The following is a 21,602-nucleotide window of genomic DNA, read 5'->3' on the forward strand; positions in this document are numbered from 1 at the left end:
ACTTAATATCCTAAAAAGTATAATTACCATAAAGATGACAAAACATCAGTTTGTTTTGTAGAAGGGCAGTTTAATGATGAAAGTTTACCAATTCAATTTTTCTTATTTTTCTAGTACAATGTTATACTACTTATTTATACCACCATTAAATAAACAATAGTTACAACTCAAACAGTAGATAGAGACTAATTTATTTGAATTGAACTTTTACTTACAAAACCAGAATGTTGTCAGAAGTTATGAACTACAGAAACTTGTTTTTTATTACGGTATTCTATAAATGGTTTCAACAGAAGGAGCTTTTGATTTATAAAATGACAAACAGCTCACTGAACTGAGATCTACAAATTTCTTACTCTTATCTACGCACATCCACAGTACCTCATCTAACAAGGTTGCAGTAACCTGGAATACAGTATCAAGTAAGACAGCCATCTGATCAACTAAAATCATGTGTTCTGGAATAAAATTGGATGTTCTAGTTTAACCATCCAATTAAAAAAACAATTAGAAACACAAACAATACTCTTATTAATGCATACATCTATATAGACTACAGCCACATTGATGGACGGAGGTAAAAAGCAACCATGTGGCTCTCAAAATTACAGTTTAAATACAGTTTAAATTTTTGAATTAGCCGTGGCTCAATAGGTCTATTTTCCATTCCATCTTAGCTACATTATTAAGCATTGTTAAAATAAGGGCTACATATTACAGTTCTGCTCTCTGTATTTCTATTTGGATTTTCTGCACAACAAGTGATAAGGATTTGCCTATCGCTTACAAGATTGTGCAAATGTATCAAGACACTGGCATTATGTTTTGGATCTTTAAAATGATTTACAGTGTGTGTTTTTTACTGAAATAGGAAACAGAAATGAAGAACATTTTATTCCAGGTGAACTGAAACTACTGCAGTACATCAACGTTACAAAGCTACCGAACTATTTTAGTACAACAGTGCACCCATATAACTTCTCACATTTTAGAACTTTGTTACAACAGAGAAAAGACATTTTGAAAAAGCCATGTGTTCTACCACTTTTTCCTCAGTTTCTATTGGAATGCAGTTTACTCACTAACGTAATGGTAAAATAATTATGAAATAGACAGTCATTGACTTAACATTAAGTATTTTGGAAAATGTATTTCAGAATACATAGAAATATCTAATTAGTATGAAAAATGTAACCTGTTCTAGAGGGATGATGAATATATTGCTGGTGCTCAAGATCAGAAGTAGCATGTACCAAAAGCATTAGTGAACAAGATAATTCTATCTAATGCAAGAAAATATTCCTTGATCAAATACATAAAAGTACAGGAGAGTGATAACTTCCATAACTTTTCTGTCTGTCTAAACCTGTAGGTTTTCATCCAGTATTACCTAATGGAGATCGTTAAAGTCATCCTTTTGCCATATAAAGATAACATTAAACAAACATCAGTTAGAAATACTGCAACAGCTAGCTCACTAGAAAACCAAAAATACGAGCAGGGAAATCAGAAAATTAATTTGGTTCATTACTATGCAACAAACAGTACATAAGGAGGAAGATGAATATTTGCCATGTTATTTTTTGTTGGCTAACTGTTATGTCCATAGGCCACAGTCCCACAACTGGATCGGATCCCTCCTCGCGCACACGTGCAAAGCCTTACAGCTATCAATGGGAAACTGCACAGGCCCCAAGAGAACGTTCCCCTCCTCCAAACCCCAAAACCACAGTGAGGGATCAGGATCTCTGTATCTGGAATCAACTAGCATAGAAATCTCCGTATTATGAAAATTTTAAAAGGCAGGAAAGTGATACAGTGTAGTATAAGAGATGAACGCCCCCCCCCCCCCCCCCCCAACCCATGAATGTTAGAATGTCAAGATGCAATTTTAGGCACTACTCGAGAGGAAATGATGTAGTTCTTTCCTATTATATGTTACAGGAATACACTACGAATATAACTACGAAAGTCATTTATTGTGCCTCTATTGTTTCTTATGAAAGATCCAACTACTGAAAGCTTAAAGGTTAGGTTACTGCTAATTCATACAATGCCATCATTCTTGGCAAACATTTTAAAGAAAGATAAGCGTACGACATACATATATATCAGTGGGGAGCCCTCAATACTCGACCAGTGATCTGTAGTTCTTGGAGGAAAACCAACAATCAGTGCTCCACCTTGGTCTTTTCCAGGTCTCTCAGATCAAAACAAAGCACTATGAGTAAAGCCCTGATGACAGAATCCCAACAAGGCTGAACTTAACAGTCCCCACAGAACATTACAGATATCCTTTTGTGCCCAAAATTGCATAACCTTCCAAATGATCAAATTTTTATGTAAGTAAAAACAAAATAAATCCCCTTTGAAGCAAAGGCTGCAGGATCAAGTCAGTATCAACAATCTGACACCTGTCCTGATAAAGGGAAATAAACTACCATTTGTGAGTATTTAGATTAAATGCCACTTAATCTGACGGACATGCAAGTGACTGCATCATATTTGTACACTTCCAAGCAATTAGTTCCAAAGACTTCCTTGTAAGTACATTTTTTGATATAGCACTTGGTATAAAATTAACTTCTTAGACCTTTAAAGTGTTTTAAAAACTGGGAAGTCATGTTTGGTAAACCAAAACTCCAAATCCCGAAAATAAGGACTTAAGGCTAATCTTATGAATCCTGGGTCAAACAGATATTTCATGATATGAGAAATAAGGCTCTAACAGAACATAAAACCTTTCCCGGGTAGCTTTGGAGATAGCTTATCATTTACAGAAATATTTACTACCTAAAAATGCTCCCATGAAGATGAATTATTGTTAGGATGTGCCAAGATTTCTTTAAAATATTTATATTCATGAAATCTAAAATCTAAATCAAACAGAAGAACAACTGCATGGGTTGTACAGACTGGCCCAGAGACATGACAACCTGGCTTCTTCTCCCATCAAAAGTAGGTTGAGATCCCCACGAATCTAACAAATTGCATCTCTTTTTGATATTTATTGTTAAAACAATCCCCACAACTGTTAGGGTAACATCTTTTTTAAAAACAAAAGGTTTAAGTCATATTTGTGTAGACTTCTTTTTCTGCCTAGCAAAAGGGGCAAATCCATCTGAGCAAACTTGCAATCAAGACCACAAATAAAATGACATACTTGAGGGAGTCTCCTCTCACAGCAATGCCAAACCAGTGCAGGAACAGAAGCAGACTCCACCTCTTTTCCAGCACAATATGAAAGAATGCCATTGACTGCTAGAATGATCTTTAAATAAGATATTTACATATCACTCGTGGATTATTTACTGACTACAGTGCCCACTCTGCAAGATCCCCATGTGATAAAAAAAAAAAAAAAAAAAAAATCTCAAAATGCAGTTAGGAAATTTCTACAGAGCAGATGCAAAATTAAAAGCTCAAGGGTATTTTACATACATAAAATAAAGACCTCAGGACTACATAAGCAATAAGCCACAGCTGGTACTCCCATTAACTACAGAGGCTGAGTTTTAACCTTTTAGGAATCAGTTTTACAAAATATCGGAGGAATTCAGGGGGAGGGGAAGGGAGCAAGGAAAGAAGTGGAAAATTATGTTCCTGCAGTTGAGGAGAAAGTAGTATTCCATCTCAACACATGATACTGTCAAGGAGTTTTTCAATTGTGCACAGACAACAGAAATTCAAAGCAAGGTGAAGTTTCCCTTGGTCTTAAAATAGTAAGAAGTCAATTCTTGCCTTTCTCTACAGCTAAAAACACACCATAAACACGGATGTATAGTTTACCATATTTAAGAAAAATGTCAGCCTCATATGAAGATATTTAATTATTAAGCAAGTGGTCCAAATTTTATTTTAAAAAATTATTATCCCTAAACACTAAAATGACACATAAGAAAGACATTTTATAAAAGTAGAGAATTCTGACTGCAGCAAAATTAAAAGTACACAAACTATATTGGAACTGAAACAAAATGCACACAGATTTAAATAACCAGATTTGAATCCACAACAAGTAAATGCTGTCAATATGCAGGAAAGTGGCTTTTACTTTGCAAATAATGGATCTTTTAATTTATGTAGTCCAGAAGTGAAATGTTACGTTTTCCCTTTAATAAAACTATGCTGGTTTTCAATCTCTGTTAGTAATTAATGTATATACAGGAGTCTGTATATCACAAATTACAATTTTGTCCTGTAAAGGTATTTTCTAAGAAAGGAAACCATGATTTTATCCTGCATTTCATGTGTTTGCCCATCCAAACTGCAGGACTTCACTTTATTACTCTACAAAAAGCAGTAACGTTTCAATTTAGGCACATTCAGGCAAATGTTAGAAGATGGAGAACTACATACCCTCCATGTGACAAATACATTAGCAAGGTAGATAGCTAAAAATCTATTTTACTGAATCTGTAGAAGGTGGTGGTGTAAGAATTTTATCTTCCACTCTATAATCTTTTCTAGGATGAAAATGGGGACTTCGTGTATATCGAGGTTTCAGACTCACAGACGAAGGATGAGAAAAATTTCTTCTCACAGAATGTAACCTTGGTTCCTAAAGAGAGGGAAAAATGCAGTTTTGTTTCCTCTACTTAGAGCTGCGTCACATTTACTATATTAATAATGCTTTAGTGGAAAATTACAGTCCATTTTGATGCTGTGTCAGCTAGACAGACTCAGTTCAAAAAGGAAAATCACATTTCCATTACACACACCTATATGTGAAGCTGACAGTGGTAAGAAACGTCTTCATTTGTTTACAGGTACGGAATCTTGAAATCAGTTCACATTTGATTTATTTAAAAAAAAAAATCCCGTTTTGTTCACTGTTCATATAGCTTTCCAAAAGTAAAGCAACTGCTACCCTCTTTCAAAACGAGCAGGGAAAATTATTTTTACAATATGTTATGGTGCAAAATTATTTAACCAAACCTTTTCTTTCTACCTTTATATTCCCTGCAATGTAGATTAGAGCAATACTTTAAATAAATCTCAAGCTCAGCTTAGCATCAAGCATCTCCAAGAACTGTTTAGTTTATTTAGTTCAATTCCTAAGTATATCATTGCTACCTAAGCATTTCCACTTGGCTGGAATAGTATCCAAGACACCTTCAAGACCATAGGTATCTCCATGCTGTACAACCAACCTTAATTCTAACTTTAACTTTGACTTTGCTGCCTTAAACATCTTTTAATTTGTATACAGTTTCTAGTATTTTTAATAACAAAGTGAACAGCGTTGGTAAATTTCTATGGGAATTTATAATGATGCCTATGTTATTCTCCAGTAGCTAAAACTCACAGCTCTATAAACCTAGAGTTTGGTAACTGACAACTGTCCTATTTGCAAACTAATGAACAGGCGATGGACTGTGATAAGGTAACTTGTCAGTGGATGTCAGTAGCTGCTGACAACAAAAGGATGGCAAGATTCAGGAAACATGGGCAACTTTTCAGGTGCTGGCAAGAAATGTCTCTAGAATTTTTTTTATAATTCTGTTTATTATTCTTATGATCAAGTTCTCTGCCCTTTCTCTTACGGTTTTCCCTTGAATCTCAGCTGCTCTACATCCCATACGTGCAACACCGATCTGTTTTATTCTGTTTACTTAACCAATGTGAGTTCCTGCATCCCTTTCCATCTCTTAGTATGGCACATGGCAGCCTCAGAATAACATCTTTGTTTTCTAATGCTATATTCTTAGCCAGGCACTTCCAGTTCTCCCGCTTTTTTTTTTAAACTTATTCAGTACGTCTTTTCCCGCCCCCTTTGAGCTCTACCTGTTTCCTAATATTACTAGCTGTAGTTCCTACATCCCTATCAGGATTTTCAACCCATCTTAGTCTTAAAATTTTAGCCTCCTTTCATCATCTACTAGGTCCAAATCTTGTGCATTTCCTTTCTCAACTCTCATCAATTTCCACAGCCGTCTAGTGCCAGTCTCCCTGCCCACTTTAGTTTCCATTACATCAACCTTACAGGACTTCAGTCCCAATGTATTTCTCTTACTCTTTCTTTAGTTTTGACTCTTAAAAACTCATATTTTTTCCTCTACTGCCTAGTTCCAACAGGAGGGTAAAAAACGACTCCGAGTTTAACTGACAGAACGCAGACGTGGAACGGCCTGCAATAAACCCAATGCGGAAAGTGCCAACAGAATCTTCAGGAATCTCACCAACGCCTCTAAGGGAAAACAGGCAAACTTTTAATATTTTTTGAAAGCCAAATCTGGGGATAAATGACACAAAGATCACACCCTGATCAAACAGCAAGTCCCTGCTACAAATCACAGGGTTGTTAAAAGGCTTTCAAATAACAAAGGGACACACATTTTATCATGTGCCAAACTTTCCTAACTTCATCTTATTAAAATACTAGATTTTAAAAGAAAATAAGAAACTAAAAGCAGCACCTTCTTTTGCATAATAAAAAGCAGGGTTGAGCACACCTGAGTCACCACAGACTATAACTCCATGAACACAAATCATTGTAAATCACACAAAATAGGTAGAAAAGGGGAGAAAGTGGGCTGTTAATAAAGGAAGCTAAAACAGTTTCAGAAACAAAAATCATACATTAAAGTGCTGAAAGCTTCCCTCACCGCTGAGGGGAAAAATAAATCAAATGTGCACAGAACTTGGGAAGTCGAACTAGAAAGAAAATAATGATGGAATGAATACATACACGACTATCTCAGGAATGAACGACATGAATAACAAGGTTTGTTTATATAAGAGAATATCAGGAAATTTACAAACATGCAGCAAGTAACTAAATAATATTGCAGACTACACTGAATTTTATTTTAGCATGTTTTATCATTTACCAATCTGTAAATAGCAAGCATTGCAATGAAACAACTGACCCTAAGTTTCACAACAGGCAGCTGCTAGCTGGTATGTTGATGATGGATCTCGGCCACATGGGAAGGACTGGACAAGAAAATCAGTACAGGTAGACTAGAGCTGCCCAAATGGCTTAATAGTGAATGCTCCACAATGTCTGTCAAGTAAAGAGAGAGAACATACAGATCAGAGAAAGCAAAGAAAAAAAAAAAGACTAAACTGGAATGAGAACAAACTATTAGAATAGAAAAAGAGAAGCTGGTAAAGAGAACACAGAAGGAAACAATGTGAGAAAAGGCATGCCATCTGCACCTCTCTGTGTTAATATAAAATTCATGAGTATGTATTTATTGGAGTTTAAAACATCCCTTTTACAGGCACTCATCCACATTATTAAGAGGCTTGCCACCATCTGTAATCATATCTGAGGACAACTAGAAGTTTTATATTTAGGTTTCTGAGCCTTAGGTAACTTTAAGCAAAACATGCGTTCTCTCCATCTTAATTTCATTCCCTGTATAAATGAAAAAAATACTTACCTATATAAAAATGTTGAAAGTTTTAATTTTTTGTTCCAGATGGAATATCACCAAATAGTACTGTACTAGGATAAAACCACTATGCTTTTCAAGAATGATTACAGCAAGACTTCCCTTTAAAATATCACTGAAAGTTGTGTATATAGCCATGCATGTGTATATATACACACACAAACACATATATGCATTTATATGTATTATGTACACATAAACACACACACAGAGAGCACAAATTTTAGCTTATTAGTCCCAACTGCAGAGGAGAATGGAGAGCTCTGAATTCAGTTAAACTTAAAGAACGTTCACTACCAAAAAGCCAAGGTATTAGCCTCAGGCATCAATACAACCAGAATGCATATATACATGAACACTAATATTACAAATCGACTCCCCTAAATTCTGTTCTGACACAGGAGTATGCTAGGAAGTAGAAAAATCAATTTTAAAGCTATTGAAAAGACTGTGGAGAATAGACACTGAAGTGGTGACAAAAGAAATCTGAAAAAGAACATACATTTCCATCAGATAGGTTCCTGTGGTTTGGGAAGTTAGTCAGCAAGGTTTTCAGAAAGGCCGTAATACTACTTACTACCCTCGCACTCTCTGTGCCTTTCCTGAACATCTTCTGAAGAAAATGCTAAGCTTAAAACAAGTACTACGGCTCTGTACTGCGATTTAGTATATAGTGCTCAGAGTTCAGGTTCAAGAACTGGATTAGGGAAAACTGCCAGACTTTGTCACCTGAAACTAGTCTATTGTGAGGACAAGGGTGAAGAATTCAGACAAAGTAAGGTTGATTTGTTTTTTTCATAAAACTAAATGATCACATTAAAAGAAGAGAGGATATTTCCCCTTGCGGGCCTGAAAAGTCTCTAACAGGCAAAGACACCGTATGACTCCATACTGTTAATGTTGTCCACATAATTCAGCTGGATACAGACTGTAGGAACAGCAAAGGCTCTCCGAGACTAGAACCATGCCAACCGCCTGACAAGTACTCCGCAGTTAGAAAAGACGACTAAGAGGAGGAAACAAATGCCTAGAATCAAGGAAAACAATAAACCCCAAACCACCAACCTAACCACCTCCACGGGCTAGAACTTGTTACATCTTTGGCTCAGTTTTTGTAAACTGCAACTGTGGTACTCAGCTCCCCAGGCCTCACAAAGTCCCCCTCACATACACATGATATCCAACAAACCTTTAGCAGGCCAATGCTTCAGAACCCAAGATAACCATGCACCAAAATAAAAGTTAAATCAAAAGTATTTCTCCCAGGTCTGGAGCCAGAGAACGTGAATTTAAATATCCCCTCAAGCGGCTGATGTTACTGCGGACTACACAGATCTTACTACCAAACACAGTCTCATACCTCTCCTCTAGAAGCACTCAAAACATCAGTCCCCGTATCAAAGGGCAATTTTAAATCTGAAACACTGCACAAGATCCAGTAGCAATGGGAAAGAATTCACATTTCCTAAAAAAACAAATGCCATCCAACAATCCACACAGTCTTTGAGAACGAATGTCAACTGTATGAATAAATGTCTACAATTTGTATAGCTGTGCTTAAGATGGAACCACTTCCATACACTCATGAACAAAACACACTACAATCCCCAAAGAAAACACCTTCTGTAAATACAAAGTATTTACAGGGGATTTAAGGGGATTTAGCATTTTGGATTCAAGCCTTCTTTTAAATACCAAATTTGGATCTAAAAATTTATTATAGTCAGAAATTACAGGGCATTTTCTTCTAATTTTCTTCTTGAAGACCATGAACACAAAACTATTTAAGTGGTAAAATAGAGAAAATGAAAAATCAATTAAAAATGCCAGAGCTGAAGCTTCCATTGTTATCTGCTGAATGGTTTACAAAAGTCATGAACTGAGCCCTCTTTTTACATATCCACACCAGCAACAGAAACACCAGCTCACAAATTTCTGAGCTTCTTCTTTGATGTACATTTTATCCATTTTTCTTGTTCACCTTCGTGACTTCATCACAGTATAACTGCAATGCATACTCTGTTTTGAGCTACATTTGAAAGCTATGAAAGTCCACAAACACCAAAAATATCTGGATACTAGCTATACCCATACTACTCTCTTCATATGACTGTAGATCCTACTGTAAGGTAAGTTTCTATAAAGGATCTATAAAGTTTATTCCTAATGCAAATCTGTACAGGAGACAATTAACAAAGTACTTCAAAGGTAAGGCCCTTATTTTAGAATGTGTTCTCTCTTACATGGCCACTATTGGCATTTCTCAAGCAGCAAAGATACTGCCTGGTGGCTACAGTCTTAAAATATCCCAGCAAATATATCTTTACACAGCTGGGGAACAGGTGGTAACGATGTGACCACTTGCTTAATACACACCAGCCTGCTCTCAATACTTGCTCTTTTTTCAAACCTTGTTGAATGCCCAGCCACAGTGATAAACACAATACAAGCTGACCAAATTCATTATGCATGGGATATGTCCAAAGCCATTACAATGATGTGAAAAGGTAAGGTAAATGGAGAATTATATTCTAGAACCACTTACTACTACTAAACTGCTAAAAAAATATCAAAAATGGTATCCATCATTATCTTGTAATAAATAAAATTATCAGAATTCTCAAAGTCTTTATAAGGGTTTAACTATATTTGTGAATCTACTGGAAAACTGACTAGGGCTTTCATAACTTTCAAGTCCATAACTTTCAGTTATGGACTCTAATTAAGAGAAGACTTTTGAGAAGACAGGGAATGACCAACAAGCGCAACGAAGGAACGAACAGGGTTAGCAGTCCTGTGCTTAGGTTAATCAGGCTTAGACCTGCACTGCAAACATGAGCCTTCCTTCCTCTAGCCTACTCCAAACCTTGCTCAAGCACAAGACTGTGTGCTGTTGTTTGATAAACTGGTCTGGGGAACTGATTCAAGTTTAAGTTAGCTCTTTTGGGTGGTGTAGGTGGGAGCAGGGCTTCATCTTAAACTGCATCAGTTCCCTGACGTGGCTTCCGTATAGCTGCATGAAAATCTGCATTAACACAGGAAATGGGTAGTGTGGAAAATGGAATGAATTGCTGCTTTATGCCAGCCTCAGCTGGCATACTTCTAAAGCTAGGAATAAACATACAAGACATCATACAATGGGATAAATAAGAGTATGGATTTGCAGCTCATTTCCTATGCCACAGTAACCATTCAAATATGGCCTTAACACGCATGTTCTTATTCTACTGTAAATCAACATAGCCTGTATCACTTATCATGGAGTAAACCACTTTGCTTTCGCTATGAGAAAAAGCCTGGTACTGTGGTAATTACTGTAGAAGAGAAGGAGCTAATATGCTGTAAATCTATCTTGTAACTTACTTGACACTACCTTGCGCATATAGCCTTAGTCCTAGGAAAGGTAAAAGTTTCAAGGTACAAAAACTTGCTTTCTATGAAAGGAGTACATGCTACATATACCAAAAAATTTTCACCATTAGCAGAGGAAAAAAACAAAACAAAGCCCACAAATGTCGTCTGACCACACCAGTCTGTTTTTCTTCACAGGTGTATATGCCTATATGATTAACATCCCTTTTACTGAGAACTTAATCCAGATGAAACTTATTCTGAAGTTTATAGAACTTTCTTTAACATACATGCTGAGTATGAGGAAAAAGTTATGCTTCTTTATCTGATACAACAAGCATGCACTTATTTTTGATTCTAAGACTATGACTGCCTTTTTTTTTTCAGCGTTTTCACACACCATTGAAAGTGGAATGTACACTGAGCACGATCACTGCGCTCTACCAACCCCCTTTCACACATATCTTGAATGTATGAATCACTCAGGATTAGTATTCTTCTCAAGTTCACGTTCAGCTTCTATTTTCTTCTTTTATTGGACTACTTTCAGTTCAATCCAAGACAATACTTAATGTTACAGCACCCTCTACTGGAAATATTTAGTAGATATCATTACATAAGTACTTCGGGGGAAAAAAACTTCTCTCTTAAAAAAAAAAAAAAGGTATAAAATAAAAGACAGACACAGCCTATAACGTATCTTTGATTCATTCATATTTATTCTGTCATTTGTAGTTGAGTAAGCATCTTCTCTTCACAGAAGAACAAGCACTGTAATATCAAGTAAAAGTACTGATACCTTCAGCCCTTTGTTATCATGCGGTAACAGGCACCAGAGGCTAAATCTAACTTAAGATGTTTACATATTATGTTAAAACAATGTTTTAGTAACTTAGGCAACAGACCCTCAAACTGGGACTCTAAAAAACTTGCCTCAGTGTGGAAGAACCAGACATTTTAAAATGGCCATTCAAAATCAGAACTGCACAGAAAAATACCTGAAGGTGGCCAACAGGGACAGTTTTTCACGCTCGCTGTTCCAAAAACTCCACCTCGTCATAGCATGAAGTGCTTGTCTAAGCAATGAATTCAACTGCTCAAGATCCAGAGACGTAAAGACAAGAATTTATAACTATCATTGCAAGGAACTGAACAAGGTTCACTGTTTTCTCTCAAAATACATGTTTCATTTGCAGTTTTCTTTGTATCTGAAAAGTTTTAAAACAACTAGTCTTTAATTTTCTCAAAGCAGAATAGTTCCAGAACAAGTAATCCCTATATCCTCTGTAACAAAGTCTCAAGCAAAGAAAAAAAACTGGTTTCTTTGCAACATTTCTGTTTTCCTTATTTACTAATTCATAATAAAAGACTTTTGCATCCTTGCCCCTCTTCTCTTCCTGTCCCCCTTCAAAAAAGAAGACAGTAAGACTACAGTGCTTACTTTAACTGGCTCAGTTTGAATCACAGGTGCTGGCATGGCTATGGCACTCTGGGCATAAAGCTGGTGATATGTTGCTTGAACTCCATGATCAGAATATGGCTGGTATAAAAATAAACAAGAATTGTATTTATTTACAAAAAGAACAGAAAAGCTTGTTTCACATTTTTATGGTTTTGCAAGCCTTTTAAACGGATTTAGATTCCTGAAAATTTCAAACTGTGGGCTAAATTAATCTAAACTACTGATTGGTTAATCAATGACTTTAAAAATTGAGATTTCAAAATTGAAATGTTTCCCCCCACTCTACCAAAGTTTTGGTATATACAATTTATTTAAATCAGTGCCAGAGAGCACTTGACAGAAGCAGCACACTTCTATATTACAAATACATTTCACCCAGCTATAATAGGACAGTGTTTAAATGTGTAGATTAGCATATTGAAAAATAATACCCGGCATTATCACACTTACAAGATATTTACATAGCAATAATACAAGTGCCTTTCTTTGAATTTTACATAGTCTTCTGAATTTCCACACACAGCTTCCTTTAACATCAGCAAAATATGTACCTGTGGACTGAGAGCATGATACATCCAAATATTTTCCTTAACTAATTTCATGGGTTTTCTTATTGTTCACACATTTCAAATGTCTCTGTATATAAGCTCATAAATATCTGATTTACGAAATACAAGAAGTAAAACAATAAAATGGACAGGATTTACGGCTGTACAATGAATACTGATGATGCATTTTCAGAAAGAAAAAAAACCCACCAAAGTCTTTTATTATTAAAGAAAAGTAGTAAGAACAACTTTGCAGGGAAACTAAATTGTCTAGGTGTGTCGGCATTTTTAAATCAATGATATTTGGAATATCAATTTTGGAACTTCACTCCTGTGGCAATAAACTACTTAACTTTTGTAAAAATACTTTATTTCTGCCATAACTTACAGTTTATTCAGGCATTTCTGTTAACGCAGAATGATTTAAAGAAGAAAAGTACCAATTAATCGTAATACATTTTCAATTTTGTAATCAGCCTTATTGAACATTAATAATCTCTTAAAAAGATCAGAACTGCTGCTGATGGAGAAGCAAAAAACCGAGAGTCAAAGAAGAGCAGAATTGATTTAGTCATTCAAATACTCTTAATTCATTCTGACCTTCAGAATACTTACAAACTAGCTTCTACACACAAAGAAAAACAAGCCTTGCAAGAAGCTGACATGGCTTGGCTAGATTAATTCAGCACTCTGAAGACGCAGTTCAGTCTGAGTCCCATTTTGTTTAAATTTGTTATTTATAAATAAAACAATCTGACTAGTCTTCATACTGCTGTCTGTCATCACTAGAGACTTTCTAAAATGTATCAGAACCAAAGCATCCTCCTAGGAAACTGTGGAAGAGATGCTCTAACTTGAAGACAACTGAAATAACGCAGCAGCAGTATGGATGTGGGAAAAAGTATAGGGAACAGTTGACTTGAGTGCTCTGAACTACTTGCGCCTAAACTAAAAGGCTATGTTTTTCAATTGCAGATAAACATTTCAATTACAAGTAAAATTTTTCATAAAAATACCTCGGGAACTGCAGCTTCCACTAGAGAGAGAGGAGCAGGTATACATCCACCTTCCTGGGCAATCTCTATTGGCTGATAAATGACTTCAGATGGGTGCAGATAAAAGAATGAAGGTGAAGAGGCAGGAGACTGAAATAAAACACATCACTTCTATAAATTATATGATTTCCATACTATAAATCAGCAAAGCTTATTTTATAGTCTTCTTCCTACATATAAATGAAGATAAAGCCTTAAAGAAAGTGTCAAATTCAACTCTGATAACCTAAAGAACCTAACTGAGGGGAAAGTGGGCAGGAAAAGTCAGATGGCACGATAAAATATAAAAATGACCTTTGATCACTTAAAAATACACATTTTTATATTTTATTTAAATTTTAAAGAACATTGTGAGAGAAATCCTAAAACTTTATAAAACTGACATTTACTCTTAATATTGCGGAAACAGTAGGTTTTTTTTCCTCTTGCAAAAAAGTTACATTACAAGTCAGATATTTTGTTTAAAAAAAAACGAGTATTTTTTGTAATGCTTAGGCTTACCCACACATCTTTACCTATCTATGTATTAAAAACATTAAATTATAGATATACTTTACAAGGGATTTTTGGTTTAGCCAGCTAGCTACCTGAACAGATCTCGTATTTTTTCTCCTTACACCCAGAGACAAGAGTTCCCTGGAAGAAGAATTAGTCAATTTGTTTCACTCGAAAGGCTAAGACGGAAATCTAAGTGCAGGACTGCAAGGTCTCACTGTTCAAGAAAAGTATCCTGCAGCAGCAGCTATGAACAAGGCATTCAAAGTTTAGAAGAGCATCATTATTTATGCACAACAAACCTAACACAATTCAGCACCCAGGTTTCAAAGCAGCAGACCAATTAACAGAGTGGAACTGACCCAAATAGGACCAGGTTACCTGCTACTAAAGCAATGAGGACATATCGTAACATTTCGAGTTTAAGGGCCTTAATGCTCCTTTTAACTTCACACTCTTCAAATCCCTTGAATGGCAAGATTTCCATATTGCGCTCCTCTGCTATAAAGATCACAAAACTGATGAAACCCATAAAAAGTTAGGACGTCAGCAATTTCATGGTCTTCCTCCTTCTGCAACAGTCTGAGCCTAACTTCACCATACTTGTGTGTCTGGATATTTCTGCTAATGCTCTGAAAAGATCACAGGCAGTATCAGTTAGTGAGCTAGTTAATATTTATTTCTCCTATCAGGCAAAATGTGGCAGTTTATCCTGGCTTCTGAGAACTAATATTTGCTCTTTTAATAGAAATTTTCTGCTCTTTTATACCCAGATATTTTGGTGGGGATAGGGAGAAAGATGCTTTTTTAATAAAGAATTTATATTTGATATGTCAATAAATGCTATTTTATGCCCTCTACTACATCAGTAAGTGTTACAAGTGCATTTTATTGCAACTAGTATTTATTTCAATAGTGTTGTAACTAGTGGGAAATTTGATTTTATCATTTGATTTAAAGACAAACTATTACAAAAATTGGAAGAGCACACTGTACCTTTAGACTAAATGCAAACTAATGGTAAAATGCTGCAGCTGTGAACTGTATTTACCTGTGGAACACTCCACTGCCACTGACTTGGAAGGCACTGTGTTGGTGCCTACATTGAAACAGAAAAAGATATTACTTTATATAATTAAGAACATATGCATCACACACCTTCCCAGTACATTGCAATCACCCCCCCAATCTTTATTCAAATCTTAATTAAAAAGAACAAAAATTAATTTTCATAACCCCCCCAATAATTTAGCAATGTCCATCTTGTCAACTTCCACTCAGGCCTCTGACTTGGGCATTTCTTAGCTACTAAAATAATGAGGCATTTAAGAAATGCGTTAAAGAAAGAAAAGAGAAGATATAAAATGTGATTAACTTTCCACTATACAAGACAGACATGGACATACTGGACAGGTCCAGCAGTGGGCCACCAAGAAGGTCAGGGGCTGGAGCACAGGACATACCAGGAAATGCTGAGAAGACTGGGTTTGTTCAGCCCTGAGAAGGCTAAAGGGGGGAGAGGGTAATTATTGCTGTCTACAACTTTCTAGTGGGAGGACGCAAAGAAGACTGAGCCAGACTCTTCCCAGAGGTGCTCAGAGAAGTACCAGAGTCAATGGACAAAGGCTGGAACATGGGAAATTCCAACTAGATACAAGGAAAAAGATTTTTTTATCGTTACGATGTACAAATAGTGGAAAAGGCTGTCCAGAAAAGTTGTGGAATCTCCATCGCTGGAGAAATTTTAAATTCAACTGGACAAGTTCCTGAGCAAGCTGATCTAACCGGCCCTGCTTCAAGCAGGAGGCTGGACTAGATGATAAAAATTAAGAGTGGTACTAAGCCAGCTGCCTAGCAACACAAAAGAAAATTTTAATTTATTCCATTTCCAGGTAGTTAGACAGGAAGAAATTCAATTCTAGTGAAAAGAAAATCTTTGATGAAATTAAAATCTGTTTTATGTGACTATTTTGAACAGTCTTTCTATTTGTTAAGAATAAACAGTACTGAGACAGCGTTACAAATAAAACTGCATGGTTGGAAGGAATCCTGATGCTCTGAAACCCATTTCAAACAGATACCTGATAATGATATGTAGGAGGCTGATAAACCGGTTGAGCTACCATCACTGGTGAACTGGAAACAGAGCGTGACTTTAAAAAAAAACAACAAAACAGTAAGTTACAAGCCTTAATGCAGCAATTTTGTAAATTGTCACTCCCGTTAACAACAGACCTGAAGTATTATATGCTGAATAGTCACTCCCTTTTGAAAATAGATTTACTAAATTTTAACTTACACTTTGGTTCTTCAAGACCACTGCTTCCAAGGGTTCATTACTGATGAAGCAAAAGTCTTTAGCACGCATACTTACTCCTTTTCAAAAAGCACCTTTCTCTAAAGCCCATTCACGTGTCCTGACCATAGGTTCATTTTTACAACTCAGGGCAATTTAAATTGTCACTGATGTGTTCCCATCCTCTCTGTAGCTGCAACCTTATGTTCCCTTTCCCATTCCCTTCTTCTCACTAACCCCAGCACTCACCTGATCTGGCAGTAAGCCAGTTTAGGGAGGTAAACCAGCTGAAAATTTACCTGTTTTTTGGCAGGTTTAGGGTCCAGAGACCCTAAGGGTCAGAGAAACACCACTGAAAGAAAGGGGGCAGAAACAAATGGCCAGAGGTAGAGGACAACACAGGACCATGGACCTCTAGTTTTGATCTGTTAAAGGTACTTTGTATAATTCCCTATGTCACGAAATTCCCTCTTTCCTGCAAATATTCCTGCAAAACAGCCCCAGCACTACTCTAATTCATTCTACTATATGAAAACAGAGGATGCAACATGAAAAAAAGGACCCATTCCAGACCTTTAGAAAGTTATCCATGCAAAAAAACTACAATCAAAAAGGTATTAATACCTTCAGTATAGTTAACGCTTTCTAAAATCTCTATGTTGCTGTTTTTTTAATTCTTGATACTTTCCTAACAATGAAAGTGAAGAATATGTAAATAATTGAGACCAAAATAGGCAGTACCATTTGCAATTAGAAACACTGAGCAGTGTATGTTTGAAATATAATGGACTGGGCCAAGGCATCAATGTCAAAGTTCAGTACAAGAACACAGTAAAAATATTCATGGCCTTTTCCAACAGGCCATATTTGAGGAAGTTCTCTAAAACTACTGAGCATTAACAAAAAGGCTTTCTAAAACATATAAACAGGTATTTATTTATGCCTTTCCTCTAAAGCTGAGAGGGTACTATGACGTTGTCAATCACAAATGTCATTCCCCATGAGAAGAGCAAACAGCTTAGAATTACAAAAGAAGTGATTAAAACAGAGGTTAGTAAATCCCAAGAACAAGATTCTACAGTGCCAAAATAAACACTCACCACAATGGAATAATTACTGACTAATAAATACAAAACAATAGCCTTTCCCAAAAGAGAGATGAGGGCAGTAAAAAATTCCACTGAATTTTTCCTAGTATGTGAAGGGATCTTGCACTCATACATACAGATAGTACATACAGCCTCAGCAAATGCTGCTTTTACAGAAATTGAGAGATGCATACTCTGCAGATCCCATCCATCTTTTAATCCTTCCCTCTCTTAAAAAACTAAAGTCACTGACAACTCTCCTGTACCTGACAAATAATTCTGTCCAATTTCTCCAAGCCCAATAACACTAAACATTTCATCTACTGCATTATCTTCCTCCTAAAGTAAATGTACTCTTGAAAAGTGTATGTAAGACTAAGATGCCTCAATTTCACTTTTCCTTTGTTGATCTAGTATTTCATTTTCCTTCCATCCTCAACATAATAGTTATTGCAGCCAAGAACTACATATTCATGGAGGAATAATAATGGAACCAATGAAAGATCATAAGGACCAACTCCTCCGCATTAGTAAAAAAAACTTCTCCTGGAGTAGGGACTCCACTGGTTTCGAAGAACCCTTTATCCAGAAAATAGTATCAAAGCAAAGTCCCCTGCAGAAGAACAATAAACTTAAGCAATATCAAAAAACACAAAAAAATGGACTAAGAGAAGGAAGCCATTTAACAATCAGACAAAAGGATATAGCTGGAGAAACTGGAAGCAGGAGGGACTTATAAATCTTGGACTGATCCTGGTCCATAGAAAAGCAAATATACAAAAATAAATTACTTACAGGCCATGGTTGTGGAACAGAAGCAACTTCAGGAGTATGAAAATAAGCCACTCCATTGTGGTAAGTATAAGGATATCCAGTTGAAGTAGTTAAGTACATTGTTCCAGCTGCTGGCATTACGCTAGATCCTGAAATTAAATTTTTTAAAACAGCTTACTTACCAATAAAGTATTATTTTTAAATGAGTAGATCACATAAAAAAATTCTGATCTTCAGAGAATCAAAACTGACACTCAAAGGAAATATCATGGGGCAGAGTGTGCCTAGTTCTATCGTAGTTCCCTCTCAAACACAGAATCCTGAAAGCAGATGGTCACAGGATAACACACGTAGATGGAAAGGAGTGCAGAAGATGACATGCATGTCAGTTACTAAACACAGACAACTCCAATTACCAGTAAATATATGTTTTTTAAAATCTTCAAATGTCCACAGGCACCTTCAAATTGTGGGAGATTTTCATTGGTAACCTCCATATATGAATATTTAGCCGAAACAGGATCCAAGCACTAGAAACAACAGAAGGATTTCATTAAAAAAAATGCAGCCTGGTTCCTCAATGCACAAAGATTGTGTGTTTCTGCAATGGCACACTGCATGGTAAAAGGAAGAAATGATATCCAGATATGAGCAAGAGGGACACTTTCTACGATGCAGCCATGGTTGCATGGGCTACAACTGAGCGTGGTCTGATCCCAAAGCCGAGTTCCATCTCCACAGCCCTGTATCAGGCAACTGATGTTCAAATTAAGAGACTTTCACCCTACGCAGAGGTTATTTAACTTTCTCAGATATTGCCTTGGGGATCATCTAGAGTCCATTCCTGTTTGGATTAAAAAAAAAAAAACCAAAAACCACGTTTCTCTAGAAGCTTCATATCAAACATGAAAACAAGTTTCAGTTCCAAATACAAAAGACTTTGTGGGGGAAAAAAAACAACAGCAAAAATAAATTAAATTCTGTAACTGAAATGGGAATTAAAGAGTAACATACCATGGAAAAACTCAAACAGCAAGAACACAATATAAAGATCACTGAACAGGCTTTAGTTTTCTCATCTTCCTTCCAAAGGTAAAATGGCATTTCCTAGTGGAAGTTATGTACAGGCACAACACTGAAGAGATGACTAAAATGCTAAATGGAGGACCAAGAAGGGTCCCACTATGATTCAAGGCCCTTTAAGGATGGTAATAGTTTGACTGACTCCTACGAAAGCCTGAGGACCCCTGGATACAATAAACAGAAGTACTATACATTGGAAAGTCACGGGCTAAGATGGCCCGTACCAGGTTAACTTTAAAATGGACCTGAGAAAAATCAGAATACTTCAGTTCCACTAAGCAATGTAGAATATTAGTTATCGGTATTTGAAATGAGGAGAAACCAACAGGATCCCCCGGCCAAAGATCCTGTCCATTATGCCAAGAACATTGCACAGAACGTTCTGCTGCTGTTGAAGATCTCCCTTGCAAATGGAAAGGCAACAGGCTCCATCAAACCCAGCAACCCACCATGACAGAAAAATAAAACAATCTGGGAGAGGTAGAGCTATCTAAAATTCTCCCAGCTCATAACAATTAGTTGTTCAGGTTTGATTCGTACTTCTCAGTTTTTAGAATGCTCATTTTCTTGATTGATTTCTATTGATGCTCCCAGCCCACAGTAAAGGAAAAGCAGATGCTCTTATGGCTCTCTCTTCAACTCTGGGTGCCATGGTATGAGTCAAAAGTTTCAACTTTAACTTGTGGTTGAAAAAGTTTGTTTTTTCCAAGTCAAGACAGACTTTTATTCTTTTTGCCCCCACTTGCACTGAACAGGAGAAGTGGCATAAAATCTCTCCTTCTCAGTTGCTGTCTTCTCTTGCCTGGGCAACTTGAAACAGCACAACCACCACAGGTGTGCTGACTGGAGGCCTCTTTTCCATAATCTGGAAAATTTCCCGAAGGGCTGGGTGGTAGCCTTGGAACCCTTAAAATTCAAAAAAAAGAAGAAGGCAAAAAGGCACTATTCAAAAGCCTGTGAAGAACAGCACTACTTGAACATTGATTTTCTACCCACATCTGGAAAAGACAAGAGATATTAGATACCTAACACTGAAGACTGTTTTTTCTTTATTCCTACTCGCCTAAACTGAAGCTTAAGATATCTGATCACAACCTAGGGCAGGTGCTTGCTCCCACTGAGATATGTAAAACAAATAGTGCCTGTGCCTACCAGTCACAGCCTGGATATACAATCTGTCACTGTCTTGATTCTTACGCCTGCATTTGTGACCATCGTGGAGGATACAGGAAAAGGAAAAACTCATATACTTGCAGAGTCCAACTTGCAGAGGCAACAAAGGATAGGGGCTCCTCACAATGAATCTAGGTAACTGCTGGTGACTGAGCTGAGAAAAAAAAAGTCACTGGGTAGAACATACTCTATTTTTATGTCAGACCTACATGGTGCCAATTATGAAAATAGTGATCCTCCCAACATGCTCAAATCTTAGCACGAAAGGTAACGTAATGACACAGAGCTGAATACTGCAAAACTTAGTATTAGAGGAAGACAGGTGCTAGATTCTGGTAGGGCTGGAGAAAACAGCAATAAATTAGACTACTAAGCGAACTATCCTTCAACTCTACTAAACACAATAGAGCCCCAGCCCTACAGTGATATTTACGACTCTAGGTTTTCTGGCTTCGCAAGCCTCAGAAGGAGCCGCAGTAAGACAAAGTATCGTAGTGATGAGGTTAGTGGGCTAAGCATGACAGCAAATATACTGAAATCAGATCCTGAGATACGCTCCTAGATGCCAATCTGATTGTGTACCACATACCTATCCTAGGCTTGAACAAGAGGTGGCAGACTCAAACAGGGCCAGCTGGTGCTGACTACAAGAACAGAGATCTCAAGAGGCCAGAGTAGCTGCCTTTAGAATATGTTTTTGAAGGTTTTTTTTCCCCCGTTCCCTTAGGTCCCAGACTTAAAATGCACAGTCAGTGATATGCCCCTCTTCTAATCAATACACACATTCAGCATGAGAGTCATAGGAAGGAAGCACCACCAGACTTAAAAATCTGGCAATGCAATGAAAAAGTCCAAGTCAGAGGTGGACAGGGAA

At 36.7% G+C, this 21,602-nt stretch overlaps 1 protein-coding gene across 6 annotated transcripts in view; it reads right to left on the reverse strand.

Annotated features, from left to right (window-relative positions):
* Nucleotides 1-1,868: 1,868 nt before the first annotated feature.
* The window catches only part of BOLL (boule homolog, RNA binding protein), a 41,106-nt gene continuing 21,372 nt past the window's right edge, over nt 1,869-21,602 (reverse strand). For 2 of the 6 annotated variants that reach the window (XM_064515166.1, XM_064515168.1), the window contains exons 6-11: nt 18,494-18,621; nt 16,396-16,467; nt 15,366-15,413; nt 13,781-13,909; nt 12,196-12,294; nt 1,869-4,561 (exon numbers count right to left, since the gene is read on the reverse strand). In XM_064515166.1, coding sequence (XP_064371236.1) covers nt 4,403-4,561; nt 12,196-12,294; nt 13,781-13,909; nt 15,366-15,413; nt 16,396-16,467; nt 18,494-18,621 — 635 coding nt within the window. In that variant the 3' untranslated portion in view covers nt 1,869-4,402. The other 4 variants (XM_026104331.2, XM_064515170.1, XM_064515167.1 and 1 more) reach the window with 3 other exon arrangements.

This window comes from Dromaius novaehollandiae, chromosome 7 (genome assembly GCF_036370855.1).
Source record: "Dromaius novaehollandiae isolate bDroNov1 chromosome 7, bDroNov1.hap1, whole genome shotgun sequence".
In the NCBI taxonomy this organism is placed as follows: domain Eukaryota; kingdom Metazoa; phylum Chordata; class Aves; order Casuariiformes; family Dromaiidae; genus Dromaius; species Dromaius novaehollandiae.